The following is an 18,979-nucleotide window of genomic DNA, read 5'->3' on the forward strand; positions in this document are numbered from 1 at the left end:
ATGCCACTTCTCTGAAAAAAAAAAAAACCCCAAAAAAAACCCAAAGTCCAGAGGGGCAGAACAAGAAGGGCACTGAGGCCACATGGTTTGGAGTGGGATCCCCTGAGGCTGCTCTCAACTGGCCATCCCCCAACAGCTTCTGACCCTGCTCTGAAGATCTGCCTGCTCTCTGGCCCAGATGCTGGGGGCTCCTTCACATTCCTCCTTGCCACTGTCTGTATTGTGTTTGATCTCTCCCCCCAGCCCCCACCCTCCTCCTCAATGCTGGAAAGAACAAAGATCCTTGTGCAGTTCCACCTGAAGGGTAGCACCCAGTGACAAGTGGGAGGGAGGAGAGAAAGGTGAGTAGAGGGGAGGGGAGGAGAGGAGAAGAGAGAGAGGTGGACATGACAGAGGAGAGGCAGCCCAGCCGCCTGGGAAACATGTGGTCCAGAACAAGCCTGTTGTGTCAACCCAAGGGAACGGCAGGAATTTAGCTGTGGGGCCAAGCAGAGTGATATTAAACATATAACCCAAACCACACGCAGACCACATGTGTGTGCACACATGAGACATTTGCCTGGGCATGCACGCGCGCACACACACACACACACACACACACACACACACACACACACACACAGACACTCACACACATACCCTCAAGGCAAGACCCGATCCATCAGGCTATCTCTCTCCCACATATCCGAACCCGTCCACACCCACCGGGATACGAGATACATACGTATACATAGCCCTCCCACGGCTTTACTTACTTACCTTCCCCCTTCCCCACTCCCCCAACCTCTCCCCCTCCCACACCGTCTTTCCAAGCAGGGGGCCCTTACAGAACAATCCTCAGGGCAAATGTCCTTAATAATAATAATAATAATAATAATAATGGCATTTGTTAAGCGCTTACTATGTGCAAAGCACTGTTCTAAGCGCTGGGGGGATACAAGGTGATCAGGTTGTCCCACGTGGGTCTCACAGTCTTAATCCCCGTTTTACAGATGAGGGAACTGAGGCTCAGAGAAGTAAAGTGACTTGCCCAAGGTCACACAGCAGACATGTGGCAGAGCCGGGATCCAAACCCATGACCCCTGACTCCATCATTATCATCATCATCAATCGTATTTATTGAGCACTTACTATGTGCAGAGCACTGTACTAAGCGCTTGGGAAGTACAAATTGGCAACATATAGAGACAGTCCCTACCCAACAGTGGGCTCACAGTCTAAAAGGGGGAAACAGAGAACAAAACCAAACATACTAACAAAATAAAATAAATAGAATAGATATGTACAAGTAAAATAAATAAATAAGTAAATAGAGTAATAAATATGTACAAACATATATACATATATACAGGTGCTGTGGGGAAGGGAAGGAGGTAAGATGGGGGGGATGGAGAGGGGGACGAGGGGGAGAGGAAGGAAGGGGCTCAGTCTGGGAAGGCCTCTTTCCACTGAGCCACGCTGCTTCCTTGTCTTGCCTTTTGAAGGTAATAGGGTAAAGCAAGGCCAGGCATCTCAGCCTCATGGGATTGTGAAGGCCCAGGTCAGTCAGTGACCGCCAAGAAAGTCTTGCCTATTGGGGAACTTGGATCCATTCAGAAAAGTCAAGTAACAGCCAGATGACATCAGAAGGGCTTTTGAAGAAGGCCTAGTCAAAGTCAGGGATCTTTCCATATAATGATAATATTAATGATAGTAATAATAACAATAGTATTCATTCAATCATATTTATTGAGTGCTTATTGTATGCAGAGCACTGTACTATGTTAAGCATTTACTATGTTCCAAGCACTGTACTAAGCATTGGGGAGGATACAAGATCATCAGGTCAGACACAGTCCCTGTCCCACATGGAGCTCATAATCTAAGTCAGAGGCAGAACAGATGAGGAAACTGAGGCCCAGAGAAGTGAAGTGTCTTGCCCAAGGTCACATGGCAGGCAAGTGATGGAGCAGGGATTAGAACCCAGGTCCTCTGACTCCCAGGCCCATTCTTGTTCCACTAGGCCATGCTGCTTCCCCAGCTTTGAGGAGTTGGAAATGGAGCAAAGAGGTTCCCTCTAAGGAACCAGGCCTGAAACCTGTGACTTGGAGAGAAGGCCTGGGGAAAAACAACCAGCTGCTACCTTTGGGGATGAACTAGAATTGGTGGGAATAAGGTTTAAGAAAGGAGAAGCCGTAATTGGATCTTATTTCATGCTCTTTTTGTCCCTGCAATGGTGATTAATAGAACTGTTTCAATCAATCAACAGCATTTATCAAGCCCTACTGTGTGCAGTGCACTGAATAAGTACTTGGGAGAGTATAAGAGAATTAGCCCGGGCTTTGGAGTCGGAGGTCATGTGCTCGAATCCCGCTCTACCAATTGTCAGCTGTGTGACTTTGGGCAAGTCATTCAACTTCTCTGTGCCTCAGTTCTCTCATCTATAAAATGGGGATTAAGACTGTGAGCCCCACGTGGGACAACCTGATCACCTTGTAACCTCCCCAGCACTTAGAACAGTGCTTTGCACATAGTAAGTGCTTAATAAATGCCATTATTATTAGTAGCAGTAAACATGATCCCTACTCTTAAGAAATTTGCAATCTAGTGGGGCAACAGACACTAAAATTACAGACAAGAAGAAGTAACAGAGTACATAAGATATGTACAAAACTGCAATGGGGGTTGTGAGTACTTTAATGTTTAAGTGGCACAGAAGGGCTGAAGTGGTATTTTGGACTTGGGGGCAGATAGGGTGAGGATATGAGAGATTAATCAAGGAAGACCTTCTGGAGGAGATGGCAATTCAGAAGGGCTTTGAAGATGGGGAGAGCAGTGGTTTGCTAGATATGAAGGGTTAGGAACTTCCAAGCAGAAGAGAGGGTGTGAGCAAAAGGTCTACAGCAAGAAAAATGAAAGTGAGACACAATGAGTAGGTTAACTTGAGAGCAGCGAAGAAGTATGGACTGCCAAGGGGAGAGACTGGAGGCTGGGAGATCCATGATAATGTTGGCTGTGGTAAATGATATATTCTTGTTATTTTATTTAGTTTGCTCCTTACTTATAGCATCATACATTCCTTCCATACCTTTTCAAAATAAAACCTTCAGCTTCTACATTCTTAAGCAAAGTTCACATCTCATTCCCCTCCTACTAAAAACATAAACATTGCCATTCCTAGGTCAGACTAATAGTACATCCAGCCCAAGATTCTGTCTCCAATAGTGGTAACAGGACGCTTATAGGGACCATGTGATAATTTCCCCTCTTAATATCCATCCTAATGGTCAGGAATGTGCCAACTCATGTCCCTAAATTTCTCCTCCTTCTTTATCCTGTGCTTCCCAAGCACCTAGTACAATGCACTGCACAAAGTGGAAGCTTAATAAATGCTGCTATTTCTAATACTGCTACTACTACTACCACTCTCCCTCCTCTTCTCTACCTTTCCCTCTAGTAATAATAATAATAATAATGGCATTTGCTAAGTGCTTACTATGTGCAAAGCACTGTTCTAAGTGCTGGGGGGGATACAAGGGGATCAGGATGTCCCACATGGAGGTCACAGTCTTCATCCCCATTTTACAGATGAGGTAACTGAGGCACAGAGAAGTTGAGTGACTTGCCCAAAGTCACACAGCAGACATGTGGGGAAGCCAGGATTAGAACCCATGACTTCTGGCTCCCAAGCCCATGCCCTTTCCACTGAGCCACAGTGCTTCTCACAAGTAGTAGCCCTTTAGAGAATCTCTCATCCATTAATTCTTCCAAATCCTTCTTGACTCTGCTGATATTTACATCCTGTACAACTTCCTATGCTAGAAAACATACAATTCTATAGAGAGAAAGCAAATTCAACCCCAAGAACATCTGGGGAAAATCTGTCCAAGTCCCTGGGGTGGTAGCAGCCAGGAAAGGAGATATGTAGGAGGCCTGTCCCAGTCGGGAAGCACTCCATAAAGCAGAGGGAGATGCCAAAGACTCCTATGGGTTGGATCTGGGAAAATTCCTAGGGAAGGTAGACGAGCACTTATGTACCTACTCATCCTCTTCCTCAGCGCTGGTGAATATTCGTTCATTCAAATGTTCATTCATGGCTTAGTGGAAACAGCACGGGCTTGGGAGTCAGAGGTCATGGGTTCTAATCCCGGCTCTGCCACTTATCAGCTGTGTGACTTTGGGCAAGTCACTTAACTTCTCTGTGCCTCAGTTACCTCATCTGTAAAAATGGGGATTAAGACGGTGAGCTCCACATGAGACAACCTGATTACCTTGTATCTACCCTAGCACTTAGAACAGTGCTTGGCACATAGTAAGCGCTTACCAAATACCATCATTATTATTACTCTTAAGTCTTGCCTCCCTCATAGAGTGTAAGCTCTTTGTGGGCAGGGACTATCTCTTGCTCATATTGTACTTCTCAAATGTATTGCATAATGGGTGCTTGGTAACTACTGCTACTACTACTACTACTAATAATAATAGTATTTGTTAAGCGCTTACTATGTGTGAGGCACTGTACTAAGCACTCAGGTGGATACAAGCAAATTGGGTCGAACACAGTCCCCATCCCATGTGGAGCTCACAGTCTCAATCCCCATTTTAGTGATGAGGTAACTGTGGCACAGAGAAGTGAAGTGACTTGCCCAAGGTCACACAGCAGACAAGTGGTGGGCCAGGATTAGAACCCATGATCTTCTGACTCCCAGGCCCATGCTCTATTCACTACACCATGCTGTTTCTCATGCTGCTGCAGCTACTACTACTATTATTACTACTACCTCAAGCTAGGCTCAGCTCAGTCCCAGATAGGACCATAGGGTTCTAGCCTAATAATCCAAGTGGTACAGGTATGTCAAGTCTGAATCCTCCCACTCGTACATCCAAAGCTAAGCCCTTATGGAACAGCCTCCTTGCTCTGGACCACCAATACCACCTCCCTCCCCTCTTTTAAATCACAACTCAAAGCCACCTTTTCCTGATTACTCTCACCATTCTTCAACCTGTCCATACAATTCATGACCCATTCCCCCTCCTCCTGCTCTTCTTTCTCCTCTTCCTCCTCCTCAGGGCCCACTTGATCATCCTGTGTCCATTTGTCCTCACTCATGTGACTGTGTGTCAATCTTGTTTCCCCTATTGGCTGTGAGTTTGGTTCTCTGCTTCCTAAAGGCTCAGGAAGGGCTTGCCAGATGACTGAGATATTTGTCTGCCATTTCAGAACCATCCAAGGACAGATATGACTTTGGGATGTTTGAAAATCCCCACCACCCTCGGCCACTTTCCATGAGCTGCTTGAAACAGTTGTCCAGTACCGATGCCAGTTACTTCGGCCGTAACTAGACACTAAGGTCTCCCCCAATCCAGAATTCACCCGGACTGCTGGAAATCAAAGTCTCTGCTTGGGTGCCCAGAGAGAAAGGCTCAAAACAGCCCGGGAATGTCACCACCACAGCTGCTTCCACCTCCCCTTTTCCCAAATTTCCTAGGAGTTGACCCGGGACTGTCAATCCATGGATGCATTGCCACCTCTACCGCCTCCTTTCCTGGCTCGGAAAGCCCCCACTAGCATTTGCACTGAGGGACGTGGAACAGCCTGCCAATGTCATCTAGCCTTGGCCCTGCCCCGGCAACATGGACCTACTGGCCAAGTCTGCACAGGGGAAATCGAACAACAATTTGAAATCAATCTGCACAATCTACTCACTTCATAATCGCCCCAGTGAACTCTGCCTCGCAACCAATAGGGGAATTGGTTCCTTACACTTTTTGTTCAACTCAGGACAGTTGCCGGTGGGCACCTCGAGTTTCATCTATATGACTGCCCCCTGGTGTACCTCCTGATTGGCCCCCAACCTTCCTGAATGACAGCTGACAGCTGTCATCCCTCTGAAGGCCCGCCTGGATTCTGGAAGCTCTCTCAGGATAGGCCCTTCCCCGGTCCCATGCTGCCCCCACCCCATCTCCTCCCAGATGAAAGTGGAGTGAAAGGAACATGGATCGTGATGGAAAAGCTCAAAATGTTTTCTTTTGATCAATACAGGAGGTGATGGCATTGAGATTCCTGGAGCACTGGGATTCCTTCTAGACTGTGAGCCCATTGTTGGGTAGGGATTGTCTCTATCTGGTGCCGAATTGTACTTTCCAAGCACTTAGTACAGTGCTCTGCACACAGTAAGCACTCAATAAATACAATTGAATGAATGAATGGGGCAGGCAAGCTCTGAGGAGGGACTTGGAGAGCCTAGCTCCAAAAACCTGGAACAATCCCTGCTAACGTTGGCTTAGTTTCTGAGTTTGGTTTGCCCCCGCATGCAGAATCAGGCCAAAAAATGAATTTTCATGTACAAAGTCCCTTTCTAGAAATTTGCCTTCCCCAGCCAGCCCGGTAAGAGACTTGGAGAGGATCCCGGGGCAGAGGCACTTGCCAGGCCAAGGCCGGAAGGGAGCAAGAGCCCTGGTCAGCTCTCCCCAGCCTCACTCAGCTGGTACCAGCTATAGCAACAGTAATAATAATTGTGGTATTTGTTAAGCACTTACTTTATGCCAAGAACTGTACTAAGTGCTGGGGTAGAAGCAGCGTGGTCTTGTGGAAAGGGCATGGGTCTGGGAGTGAGAGGACCTGAGTTCCAATCCTGGCTCCGCCACTTGCATACTGGGTAACCTAGGGCAAGTCACAACTTCTCTAGCCTCAGTTTGCTCATCTGTAAAATGGGGGTTCAATACCTGTTCTCCTCCTACTTAGACTGTGAGCCCCATGTGGGACAGGGACAGTGTCCAACCTGATTATCTTGTTCCTCCCACCATGCTTAGTACAAGAGCTTAATAAACACCATTTTTCAAAGAACTGGCCCAGAAGGAAGGAAAACAGGTGCCTGGGTTCAGGAGGAGGGAAGGGAAACATGAAGGGAAGAGAAGAAGTCACAGTGTCTAGATGTCATTTTCCAGGTTTCAACTGTCCCCATAGCAGAGGCCCAAAGCAGCAGATTCCAAGTCAAATGAAACAGGCTTGCAGTAGGAGGGGGTTCAGGTTTGACATAAGGGAGAACTTCCTGAATTCAGGGTTGGAGACCCTGGAAAGAGGAACTGAGAGGCAGGAGGTCACTCTACCAAGGGTTACAGAAAGCCTTTCCCATCCATGCACACCCGTTAGTGCCTTCCTGCTCACCGATATTTGAGCGCCGTGCTTCCCCACTCTCCTAAAAAACTGATCCACCCCACCATACACGCCAACTAACAAATTCTCAAGGCCCTCAAAATGAGGTTTAAATCCTGATCCCTTCTTCCCTCCATCTCTGTGCCCGCCTGTCCCCCACCTCACCTCCGGCCCTGTTGCGCTCCCCACTTCCCTGAGTAGGACTTCTCTGCTGACTCTTGAGCATGGCACAGGGACCAGGCTGCCCACACTGTCCCTGCCAACCAGATGAGCTACCTCCTTCTCCCACAAGAAGCTAGCAGAATCTTGTGGTGGGGCCAGACCCAGAGGCCAGGTGCTGTGGCTAGGCCAGCAGGTGCTAGACCAGCAGAATTCTGGCTACAGGTGCAGAGACCAGCAGGGTAGCAAAATGGGGAGAGAACAGTGAGGGATGGGGAAGGCAAAGGTAGAGGTGACTTTAGCAATTTCCCTTTCGGTGGGCTCAGGGTCTGTCCTCACTTCTGATTTTCAATTTGCCTATCAGTTTGGAGCCAAAGAGAGAAGAGCGGGTCCTTATTGATCAAGGGGTGGCTGGACATCTGGAGTACTGTGTGGGAAGAGAGGGAGACAGACAGACAGAGAGAGCCACACAGAAAGATAAATTCCCATGGGCTCTATGACATTCCCTCCATAGAAGCTCTTCTGACGCCCAGGCCCATGCTCTATCCACTACTGTACCAAGCGCTTGGGTGAATAAACTATAACAATAGCATTTATGTCCATATCCATAATTTATTTATTTATAATAATGTCTGTCTCCCCCTCTAATCTGTAAGATCGGTGTTTGGAGTTTTTGTGGGGGGGGTTTATTATTATCTTATTATGTGCCAGACCAGCGTGGCTCAGTGGAAAGAGCACGGGCTTTGGAGTCAGAGGTCATGGGTTCAAATCCCCGTTCCGCCACTTGTCAGCTGTGTGACTTTGGGCAAGTCACTTAACTTCTCTGGGCCTCAGTTACCTCATCTGTAAAATGGGGATTAAGACTGTGAGCCCCCAGTGGGACAACCTGATCACCTTGTAACCTCTCCAGCGCTTAGAACCGTGCTTTGCACATAGTAAGCACTTAATAAATGCCATCATTATTATTATTACACCATGTGGTTCCAGGGGACAGAGCCCTTATCTGGGAATTAGGACACTGATTCTAGTCCCAGCTCTGTCACTGACTCACCAATGACAGATTAGGGGAAGGGGGAGAAGCAAGGCGGCCGACACCAATTCCCGTCCCCCCCACTGGGCCCAGAGCAGTATTGCCAAACTCTGGTTCCTCAGCACAATATTGTTTTTATTAATTCCTGTGGCCATGGTTACCGGGCTCAGCCTTCACCCCAAATGACATGCAGCTTTGGCTTGGACTGGGGTTCCTGCAGCCTGGGGAAAGGAAGAAGGGGCAAGGGGGAAGTAGAGGAGAGGACCAGGGAATGAAAGCATGGAGACAACAGGAACCCGGGGGGGTGGGGGTGGGGGGGCCGTGTTGAACTGCCCAGGTAGGAGGGAGCTGGGTACTCAAAGTGAGAGACAAGCAGAATATGAACTTAGGGACTCAGGGAAAGAGAACATCTCTGTGCCTGCCTGCATAATAATAATAACAATAATAATGGCATTTATTAAGTGCTTACTATTTGCAAAGCACTGCTCTCAGCGCTGGGGAGGTTACAAGGCGATCAGGTTGTCCCACGGGGGACTCACAGTCTTAATCCCCATTTTACAGATGAGCTAACTGAGGCTCAGAGAAGTTAAGTGACTTGCCCAAAGTCGAACAGCTGACAAGTGGTGGAACCGGGATTTGAACCCATGACCTCTGACTCCAAAGCCCGTGCTCTTTCCACTGAGCCACGCTGCTTCTCTACGCTGCTTCTCCATGCTGCTGCACGTGAATATGTGGGTCTCCTGTGACTATGCAAGTCTCCAACCCACAAAACTCCTGTCCTGTGGTCAAGCCCAAGTACTCAGCCCTAATAAGTGTCAAGTGACAGCCCTGAGCCAGTTGGTTAATAATGACCATTGGGATATTTGTTAAGTATTTACTCTGTGCCAAGCGCTATACTAAACATTGGAGTAGATACTAGATAATTAGGTCCAACACAGTCCCTGTCCCACATGGTGCTCACAGTTTAAAAGGGAGGGACACCAGGTATTGAATACTCATTTTACAGGTGAGGAAACTGAGGCCCAGAGAAGCCAAGTGACTCACCCAGGTCCCCTGACTCCCAGCTCCAGATTCTTTCCCCAAGGGGCCGTCCAAAGTTCTCAGTCCCCTGAGAAGGCGAGGGACACCCCAGGGCTTTCTGGGGGTACAAATGGAGCAGAGAAGAGTCCAAAAGAAGGAGAAAGATCACTGTGAGGGGGGTGTTGGGAGCCAGTTTTCAGGGCCCTCTACCCACCAATAGGAGCCAAAGGGACTTCTGTTGCCTGCCCCGTTCCTCTGCAGCCCAGCCTCCTTCTCTTCCTCCCTAAAGGAAGTAAAGTTCAAGGTCTAACCCATCCCTGCTGCCAAGATATTTTTGTGAGATCAATAGACACGCAAGACAGCACGAGCAAGTGACTGAGCTCGGGCAAAGGAGATTAGGAAATGCATTTTATCGACCCTGCACATCTCCATGCTGGGAAACTCTCACCGGGAAATTATTTACCCTCCAGTTAGAGAGAACTGCCAAGAGAATCCAAGTACTTAACGTGCAGCATAGGGAGCTGGGGGCCAGGGGAGCTGCCCAGCCCTGCCTGCTCCCTCCCTCCCTGTCTCTCTCTCTCTCTCTCTCTCTCTCTCTCTCTCTCTCTCTCTCTCTCTTTCTCTCTCTCTCTCTCTCTCTCCTCTCTTCTCTCTCTTTCACACTTGCTCTCTCTGAGGATTCTGGGATTTTAGGAAAGGGAAGGAGTGGGAGACCCATGCCCATGCTGTACCCACTGCTCACCACCAGACTGGACACAGACATTAAGCACACTCAGCCCTTGCTCAGTGCCAGGATGAGAGAAAACAACATTTCAGCAGATCCTGCAACACAGCCACTTCTGGGTCAGGGCCTGACTGTCGGATTCCTAGATGGGGCGATGGCTCCCCAGGTCCAACTAAAACAGTTAGGAAAAGCAAGAGTGGACGGAGAGGGAAACAGACTGGCAACTTAACTAGGTTCCCCTGAGAGTCAGGGGCTAATCTGGAAATGAAACCCAGGAGTAATGATTCCCAGTAGACTCTGAGGGGCTTGGGAAGTCAGGAACACCAACCCTGGGATACCATTTTCTTTCTCCACCTTGGAGGTGCTATGTGCCTGTGACTGGGTTCCACCCAAGAAGTGGCTGCATTTCAGTGCCAGGCCTGTCCTTTCCAGACAGTGCCCCACCTCCTTTGGGCTTGATTGCTGTCAGTTTGAGCTGGCCAAAGTTACAACCCATCAGAGCCCCACCCTGAGCACGTGGAGATTCAGAACTGGATTTAGGATCCAGTTTCAGGCAGCACTACACCCCGGGAGTCTGGGGGTGCTGCAGCCTTGTGGTGCTAGGTGACTTAGGTGGGACCTTCAGTTCCTATACCTCAGCTCTATTCACCCAGGACAGTCAACTCCCTCCCTACCTGAGAACATGAGGATATAGAGGAGTAAATAAAGTCCTCGAGGCACAAGGAGAAAAGGCCAGGCACGCAAAAATGGTCATCTCGCTCCCAGGCCTCCTCTTTGCCTCACACCAGGAAACACAACCCTCCCTGGGGTCTCTGTGGCCCCACCCTGGTGGGCCAATCTCAGGATCAGGGGAGTCTGAGCCCTGGCTGAGTCAGAGGGGTGGGGCTGGCATTCCCCCAAACAAGCCCAGGTCAGGTTGAAAGACTCTCCCATGGGGAAAAGTGGCTCCTCCGTTTCCCAGTGCCCCCCACATGGCACCAGCTGCCCTTGAGGAAATTGTGGACTGGCTCATGAAGGAGGGATGGATGTCAGCAGTGTTGCCTAGTGGAGAGAACATAGACCTAAGAGGCAGAAGGACCTGAGTTCTAATCCTGCCTCCACCATTTGTCTGCTGTGTGACCATGGGCAAGTCACTTAACTTCTCTGTGCTTGTTTCCTAATCTGCAAAATGGGGATTAAGACTATGAGCCCCACGTGAGACATGGACTGTGCCCAACCTGATTATCTTGCATCTACCCTGGCATTTAGCACAGTGCCTGGCACATTGCAAGCACTTGACAAATACCCTTAAAAAAAATGCTCCCCGAGGGGGAAACCACACAGAGAAGTGAGGATTGGAAAAGGACGTCCCCATATCCCCTACCTCATTGCTCCTGAGGCCTCCAAGAGCAGGCAAGGAACCTGAGGTTGAGGAGGGGGAAGACCTTGCCCAGGGTCACATGGGAATGGCCAGGCAGGGCTGAGACAGAAATAAAAATCAGGAGACATGACTTTCTGGGTGTGCACAACTCGGCAGATCCAGCTCAGCAGTGATGGTATTTATTGAGCACTTACTGTGTTAGGGCCACCGTACTAAGTGGTTGGGAGAGTACGATACAACAGAGTTGGGAGACACAATTCCTGCCCACAACGAGTTTACAGTCTGGAGGGGGAGACGGACATTAATATAAATAAATATTGATTTTATAGAGTGGAAGCCGCTCACAGCCCCACGCTAGATTGGCGTGGGTGTGCTGCCACCTGGTGGGCAGCCTGCGGCATGACTGCCTCATTTTGGGGATTGGCCGCTCCGGACCACTTTTTAGGTGTGATTCGAGGCACAGAATGCCCGCTTCCCTAACACGTCCGTTTTCTTTTTTTGTTCCTTCAATGTTTCAGTTGGCAGCTTTTCTTCTAGGATCAGGATGGCCAGGACTGGCGCCCTACAGACTGCATCTCTGCCCAGAGCTCAGTAGAATCCACCTCACCCCTGTCTCTGCCTGTCTGCAGTGGCTTATCCCCGCTCTGCCCACTCATCTGGGCTCAGAAAGAGCTTTGAAGAGCCGCCGCAACAGCTGCTATCGCTTCTTCCTCCCTCGGCCTCGCCCTGTCCGGGGTAGCCCACCCAAAGGCCTGGCTGTTGGAACCGAGGTGCCCTGGGCTGACCCAGCAGCTGTCAGCCTCCAGAAGGGGAGGGGGGGCAAGGGGAGCCGAGCAAGAAAGAGGTGAGAGGAGAATAGTGATGGTTCCTGGGGGAGGTTTCTCAGCATCAGAAGCTGAGCCTCCCTCCACTCGTCCCACCTTACAGGGTGGCCTTCACCATAGGATTGCTCCATGGAGGCAGGAAAGGTAATGCAGGAGGCAAGAGTGGCTTAAGGCGACACCAAGTGATGTTAGCAGACCCAAAGCCCAGGCTGCTCAGTCAAAGGCTTATTTGCCTGAGTCTTCTCAAGTCTAACCCAAGCATAGCAAACTGTTAGTGTCAGAAGCCACTACTCTTGATCCTCCTGGGAAGAATTCGATGATCCAAAATGCAGCCTCTACAACCACTTAAGATAGAGTTGGCTGGAGTAGAACCTGCCCTTTGCCTGGGCTGGGCTGAGGTGGGCAAAGATGGAGCTGGCCTTTGGCCTAACTCAGAGGAGGACTTTCTGGTTTGCACTGCCTTGAGGGGAGAAGGGGCTGGGGGAGGGATCTGGGAAGCAAATAGCACCACAGGCTGTATCCCTCCAAACCCAAGACCCTGCATCCAGAGCACCTGCTGCCAAGCTATTAGCCTACCAGCTAACACCTTAGTGCCACTGCTGAGTGGAAGCAGTATACCTGAGGTATACAGGTAAGACAATGCAATTTGAGGCTTAGCAAGTCTGAAGGGAGGGCTCAAAAAGTCATCAAGGATCCACCCAACTGCTTCCCAGCCTCTCCTCCTTGTTCATGGTACTCATGGACTGTGCAGCTCTGTGGCTCAGCTGCTGCTCCTGCAAACGATCCCCCAGGGTAGAGGGGAGACTCCAGCTTCAGTCTTTGATGAGCTAGGCTCCCATAATTAAAGAGTTTGGAGATCCCATTATGTGTGCCCTCACCTGGAATCCTCACATGCTGACGCTATCAGATGTGCCTAATTAGGCCACTTGTGACCACAGTTTAGAAATCAGCCAGCAGGAGCATTCAACTTGGATCCCTGCACCTCAAGGCTTGGTAACCTTTTCCCTGCAAAACAGTTCTTGGCCAAGTTGCTTCCCTAGCATCTGCTTCCACTAGAGCTCCTGCCATCCAATCAAGCAGGCCTGGGGGTTCCACCATTAGTTAACTCATCTCTTTACACTCCACAGAAGGTAACCTGTGGTCCATGAAAGCACAGGTACCCTTGGGACACTGAAGCCAAATGACACTCAAAGTCTGCTCTCCACTAGAGCTGTTTCCCTCCCAGAAATGTGCCTTGCCTTTTTTTTTTAAAAAAAAAAAATGGTACTTGTTAAAGCACTTACTGTGTGTCAAACACTGTCCTAAGCCCTGGGGTAGATATAAGCTTTGCTCATCTGTCTCCTGCAAGAGGCATCTGCTTCTATTTTTAGAACAGGACTATGACCATAATTTCTGCATGGAGTTTTGCCCCACCTCAACCTACAGATTGGGGGGTGGGGGGGTGCAGCACGCGCACACACACACACACACACACACACACATAATCTAGGTTCCCTCCTTTCCCCAATCCTGAGCCCATGCTTCCAGCACTTAGAACAGTGCTTGGCACATAGTAAGCGCTTAACAAATACCAAAATTATTATCGTTATGCAGAGAACTCATCTACCTCTTTCAGAGTCAAGCTCCACTGGGCAAACTGACCACTTTTATTGCCTGGCCTGTTCAAAAGCAGGTTACAAAGGACTGTAATAGCAAGCAAGAGCTGCTCACCACAAAGCCTCGATTCACCAAAGGTGGGGAGACACGGTAGATGATCACTGTGATAGCCATACTGGATTCCCTCCAATTGGCCTTGAAAAGTTCAAAGGGGCAGGCAGCTTGAGGATGGAGTGAAGCTCGGCACTTTCCCAGGCCCTAGGGAGGTCAGTCCCTAACCCCTTTACTTTCCTGGAGCCAAAATCCTGTCAGAGAGCACAGTGATAAGGCGACCAGCACTGTTCATGAAAGAGGGACAGAGGGGAGGAGTGATCATCCAGCATGTCCACAAGCCTTTGGAAAAGTCATTACAATAACACCTCACTTTTCTTAAGGCAGGTAAAGGGGCACACCTTTTATCTAATTCCACAACCATTCTCTAAATTGGAGAATTAAATTGAGACTGCTGAAGACGCTCGGGCATCATTAACAAAACTAATCTGCCTGGAAGCTACATCCGGACAGAAATAGCTGATGGAGATAAGTAGCAAGGCCAGGACGTTTAGAGAAATGCAAGTTGTGTCCAGGCTGCTGGACATCAGTTAAGTACCATGCCCCCTCCTCCCACCAGACTTGGGGAGTGCTGGGATGAAAGGGAGGGGCAGCATGAAGTTGGGCTCTAGAACCCTAGCAGGTAGGAGAGTTCGTGACACATAACAGGGGAAAGGGGGAGTGCATTCTCCCACAGCACAGCTCATCTGGAGTGTTTGAAGTGATCTTTGCAGTGGGTGATAAGCTGGAGGTGAGGGGGACCTTCTGAGATCAGGAGAGGGGCTGGAACCAAACCACAACTAGGGTCAAATTGCCCACCTGTGGAAGGCAAGCCCCCTCAAATTTGATAGTACAGAGAGTATCCAAGAATTGACGACCATGGCATGGCCACAGAGCAATGCTGACTGAGCTCCCTTTTCTCCCCTTTGATGCTCAGGCTGCCCCGGCCCCTTTCAGTAACCTCTCACTAGCTCCAAAGTGAACCCCTAAGGTCAGGATGGTTCTGGCTTCTACTTTCCTTTCTCCCTGCAAACAGTGCAAGACAGGGAATAAGTTGTAAGCAGCTTGAGGACAGGGATCGCATTTACTAACTCTACTGTCCCAAGCCCTTAGTACAGTACTCGGCAGAGAGTTAATGCTTAATGAATACTATAGATTGGAGTGACAAGGGCAAGCAAAGACACCTGGGGTCCCTGTGATCCCAGGCCTCCACGCCATGGTGAACCCGCCACAGAACTCAGCCTACAGATAGCTGACTGACAAACATGATCAGGGGACCAGCCTTGAAAAACTCAGCTTGCTACCACACCTCTGCCCAGAACTGGAAGAGGAAGAGGGAGGCTGTGCAGGAAGGGCAAAGGGACCGAGGTGCACGAAGCTGGAAGAAGTAGAGGGCCAAAAAAGCCAACTGAAAATTTGAAGTTCTGCTTGGGAATTTCTATTTCAATAACTATTACTATTACTTTCACCTAAGCCTTTTGGATGTTTGGTCACTGGAGAGTTGACAAAACTGAACCTGTTAAACATCCACTACTCAAGCCACCTAAAGACGAGGTAAGGAAGTGTTAGAGCCAGCCCAGATCCCAACATATTAGTCAATTCCCCTCTTAAATCTGACAATTCATCTGCGGGCAAGCTCTGCTGAGACATGCTTCCCCCACCCACTTAAGAAGGAAAGACGCTTTGCACACATATTTCAAGTTATTTCTTTTGGAAAGGGGCCAGAACTGGCACCTAGATTGAAAATCTTCGAAAAAATTCTGTACAAAGGTATCATACAAAATATACATAAGGCTTTTTGCCAAAATAGACAGCACAACAGCAGAATGTTGATGGAGACTTCAGTGTCAAACAACAGCTAACACTTCACCATCTGCAGAGGAGAGGAGTGGCATCTTTTAACTGGAACACAGTTGCACACATTAAATTACAGTATATACAAGACAGTATAAAATGTGCAGCATCCCAGTTCAACTGACCGCGATTTCCCCTTGCACGGAGGTGGAGTAATGGCCACCAAACACTCCCGAGTAGAGAAATCATTATCATATGGAAGAGAAGTCCCCGGAAAAGGAAATAATTCATCATAAGCCCGTCAATGGCACTAGTCCCGGACAAGGGTACAGGTTGTAACAGTCAATTCTGTAGAAGGGAGTCCTGTGGACTTCTACATATATAAAGGTGCTGAGCAACAGGGGAAAGGAGTTGTTCTATTTCATTCCATCTCGGTGAATCGAGCGAACATGGCTTTCCGGACAGCATCTTTGTAAGAATCTGCAGTCGATACTCCATAAGAACTGCCTTTTGCCCCTAGGCCAGCTCCCCTCATTCGTACTTGAGCCTGAAAAGAGATTACAAAAAGATCTCAGCTACTAGCCATGAACCAACTTCTAACTGTCCTCAACTGGAACTGGACTTCACTCCCTTTTGGTTTCAGGTTCAGTTGCAGAGTATCTTTGGTATCAAGATAACGATATCCTTCCTAGACACCTGGAGCAAGCTTTAAGGAGTGAAAGGGTCACACACGTACAGAGTTACACCAACACTACTAACAAAGTGGATATGCTATAGGACACACATCTCTAAAAGCCAGCCACTTAGTTGCTTCAATAATCCAGTGCTAAAAGAACCTGCCTAAACAGGACTAGTTGTCAAACTAGTTTGACTGTAAGGAGAATTGGGGCAAGCACAGTGGCTTTCCTATTTCCAGCAAACTTTGGGGCAATTTTCTGGCTCTGACACTTGTCTGCTGTGTGACCTTGAGCAAGTCACGTCACTTCTCTGTGCCTCAGTTACCTCATCTATAAAATGGGGACTGAGACTGTGAGCCCCACATGGGACAGGGACTCCATCCAACTCCATTTGCTTGTATCCACCCCAGAGCTTAGTACAGTGCCTGGCACATAGGAAGTGCTTAACAAATACCATTATTATTATTATTATGTGTATGTTAAAATTCCAACTTCAATATTTAACTATGTCAGACATGACTGTTTTCCCACACAGTGGCAAGACAACTGTAAAAAAGTTATAGTTCCTTTGGTGTGTAGAAAATCTGCTAGGAAAAAAACTTTCAATAAAGCACTTCAACAACAGACTACTGGTCTGGTTTTGTGTTGAAGTACAGACAGGAAAATGTGATGTCTGGAGGAAGATGGCTTTCCATAAGAACACATTTGGGTGGCATTTAAAGAGGTGGTGGCACACTGTCCCCATTTCATTCATTCAAATTTACTGAGCGTTTACTGTGTGCAGAGCACTGTACTAAGTGCTTGATATCACAGAAACAACAGGAGGCTCAGCTAGTGAGGCTCTCCTACCTATCCAGCCTGATGTCAGCCCAAAATTCCAGTTTGTTATGCTTACCTCAATGGGTGCGGTGATACCCTGACACTTTCTTCCTAGGCCTGATCCTTCCCGCCAGCCCATGGCCTGTAGCATTTTATTGCCAATATTACTATGGTCGATGCCATCTTTAGTAGGTTGCTCATAATTCCTATGCAAGACAAAAACAAAGAGTTAGATGAACTGAAGATTTTTCAATTAGTGGTACTGTGGGATTTTGGAAACACATACACTGTGGCAGCATCGAACTGTTTCTTGCGTTTTGGCTCTGGAGGTTCTGGGATTCCATATTTCTCCCTCCTCTCAGCTGCTCTATCTCTGTACTTCATCTGAAACAGGAAAATAAAAACTATTAGGATCTCACCTAAAACCCAATCGCAACCCTTATATCCCCCCGCTACCTACAAATTTCAAGCTTTTCTACTAGCAAAGCTTGGGGGGGGGGGGGGGGGGGCAGGGGTCCTCTCTGAACAAGTCTGTAACACCAGCCTGACTTCCTTCTGTCAGAGCTCTGACATCCTACTGTAAGGCTGCAAGCTTTTTGTTTGTTACAATAGTCAGTATCTAACAGTCTCTTACGGAGAGTAAATGTTCCACAATACATGGGCCCCTTCATCCAACAGTTAAAGGCATCCCACAATAAGCAAGGTGCGGACTATGCTCCAGGAACACCAGAGTACAATGAAGGCCCTGGGGCACAGCTTATTCAGCAGACCTCAACACTGGGCTAATGGTGATTTTCAAAATTACAACAACTAAATTTAGGACCGTTCACCCAACAACGGACTCCTGCCCAGATATGGCAGGTCAAGGTGGTGGAAGAAAGGGCTCGTGTGCACATATGGGCCAACAAAATGGATGAGCAACTACAGCAGTAGTTTTCTTTAAATGTGAGGTTTTATAAGAATGAAATCTCCACGTTATGGGAGAACTGGGTGTACTACTGATTGATTTCATTTATCACCACCACTCTCCCCATTAAGTGGCAAACCACCACCATACCCTGCCACAAAACAAACAGGAGTTCCAGCCCTCATACTCTGGCGACATCTCAATTAGTAACAGCTGGTGTGCCCAGATGTGCCCATCACTTACCTCTCTCTCCCTTAGTTCTAAAGCTTCTAGTTCCTGCTCAGACAGCCTGGATCGTCTGTAGATATCCATGTTTTGCTGAGTAAAAGATTTAATACATGTTAAAGGGATTGATGAAACACAATTTTAGAATGTTAGAGTTCACAGGGCATCTGTTCTTTAGAGCAAAGGCCAACTTCAATATTTTCTGCTGCACATACTTAAAACAGCAGTAACATGAAAACTGTTTATTTTGTGTTGTGTTGAGAAGAGTCTTTCTATTGAACCAACCCGTCCCCGCAAAAAAAAAAAAAGATGCAAACAGGCAACCTATCTCCAGAAACTGAAATGGCCATACATTTAGCTACCTTATGCAAATCTGAGAGCTGCTGGTGTCTGACCAAAGCATCTTTGTTTGGAAACTGCCTTCTACAGAGCAGACATGCCATTTTCTTCCAGTCAGTCAGTTTTTCTTCTTCACTTTCAATTCTTTCCATCAGTTCTTCCTCATTGTCACTGTCTCCACTGTAAGCAGCAACTAAACCACGCTGTAAAGATGAAAAATTGATCATTAAGAAGTAAAGCACAGCTAAACCAGTGATGCAATAAACTATTTTGCTGTGGC

General features: G+C 48.2%; 1 protein-coding gene across 2 annotated transcripts in view; it reads right to left on the reverse strand.

Annotated features, from left to right (window-relative positions):
• Positions 1–15,628: 15,628 nt before the first annotated feature.
• The window catches only part of RBM5 (RNA binding motif protein 5), a 40,708-nt gene continuing 37,357 nt past the window's right edge, over positions 15,629–18,979 (reverse strand). Inside the window, exons 21-25 of one of the 2 annotated variants that reach the window (XM_038739919.1) lie at positions 18,723–18,902; positions 18,379–18,453; positions 17,515–17,612; positions 17,305–17,434; positions 15,629–16,279 (exon numbers count right to left, since the gene is read on the reverse strand). In XM_038739919.1, coding sequence (XP_038595847.1) covers positions 16,154–16,279; positions 17,305–17,434; positions 17,515–17,612; positions 18,379–18,453; positions 18,723–18,902 — 609 coding nt within the window. In that variant the 3' untranslated portion in view covers positions 15,629–16,153. The remainder of the gene's footprint in view (positions 16,280–17,304; positions 17,435–17,514; positions 17,613–18,378; positions 18,454–18,722; positions 18,903–18,979) is intronic. The other variant, XM_038739920.1, reaches the window with a different exon arrangement.

The sequence above is a fragment of the Tachyglossus aculeatus genome, chromosome X1 (assembly GCF_015852505.1).
Source record: "Tachyglossus aculeatus isolate mTacAcu1 chromosome X1, mTacAcu1.pri, whole genome shotgun sequence".
Lineage (NCBI taxonomy): Eukaryota > Metazoa > Chordata > Mammalia > Monotremata > Tachyglossidae > Tachyglossus > Tachyglossus aculeatus.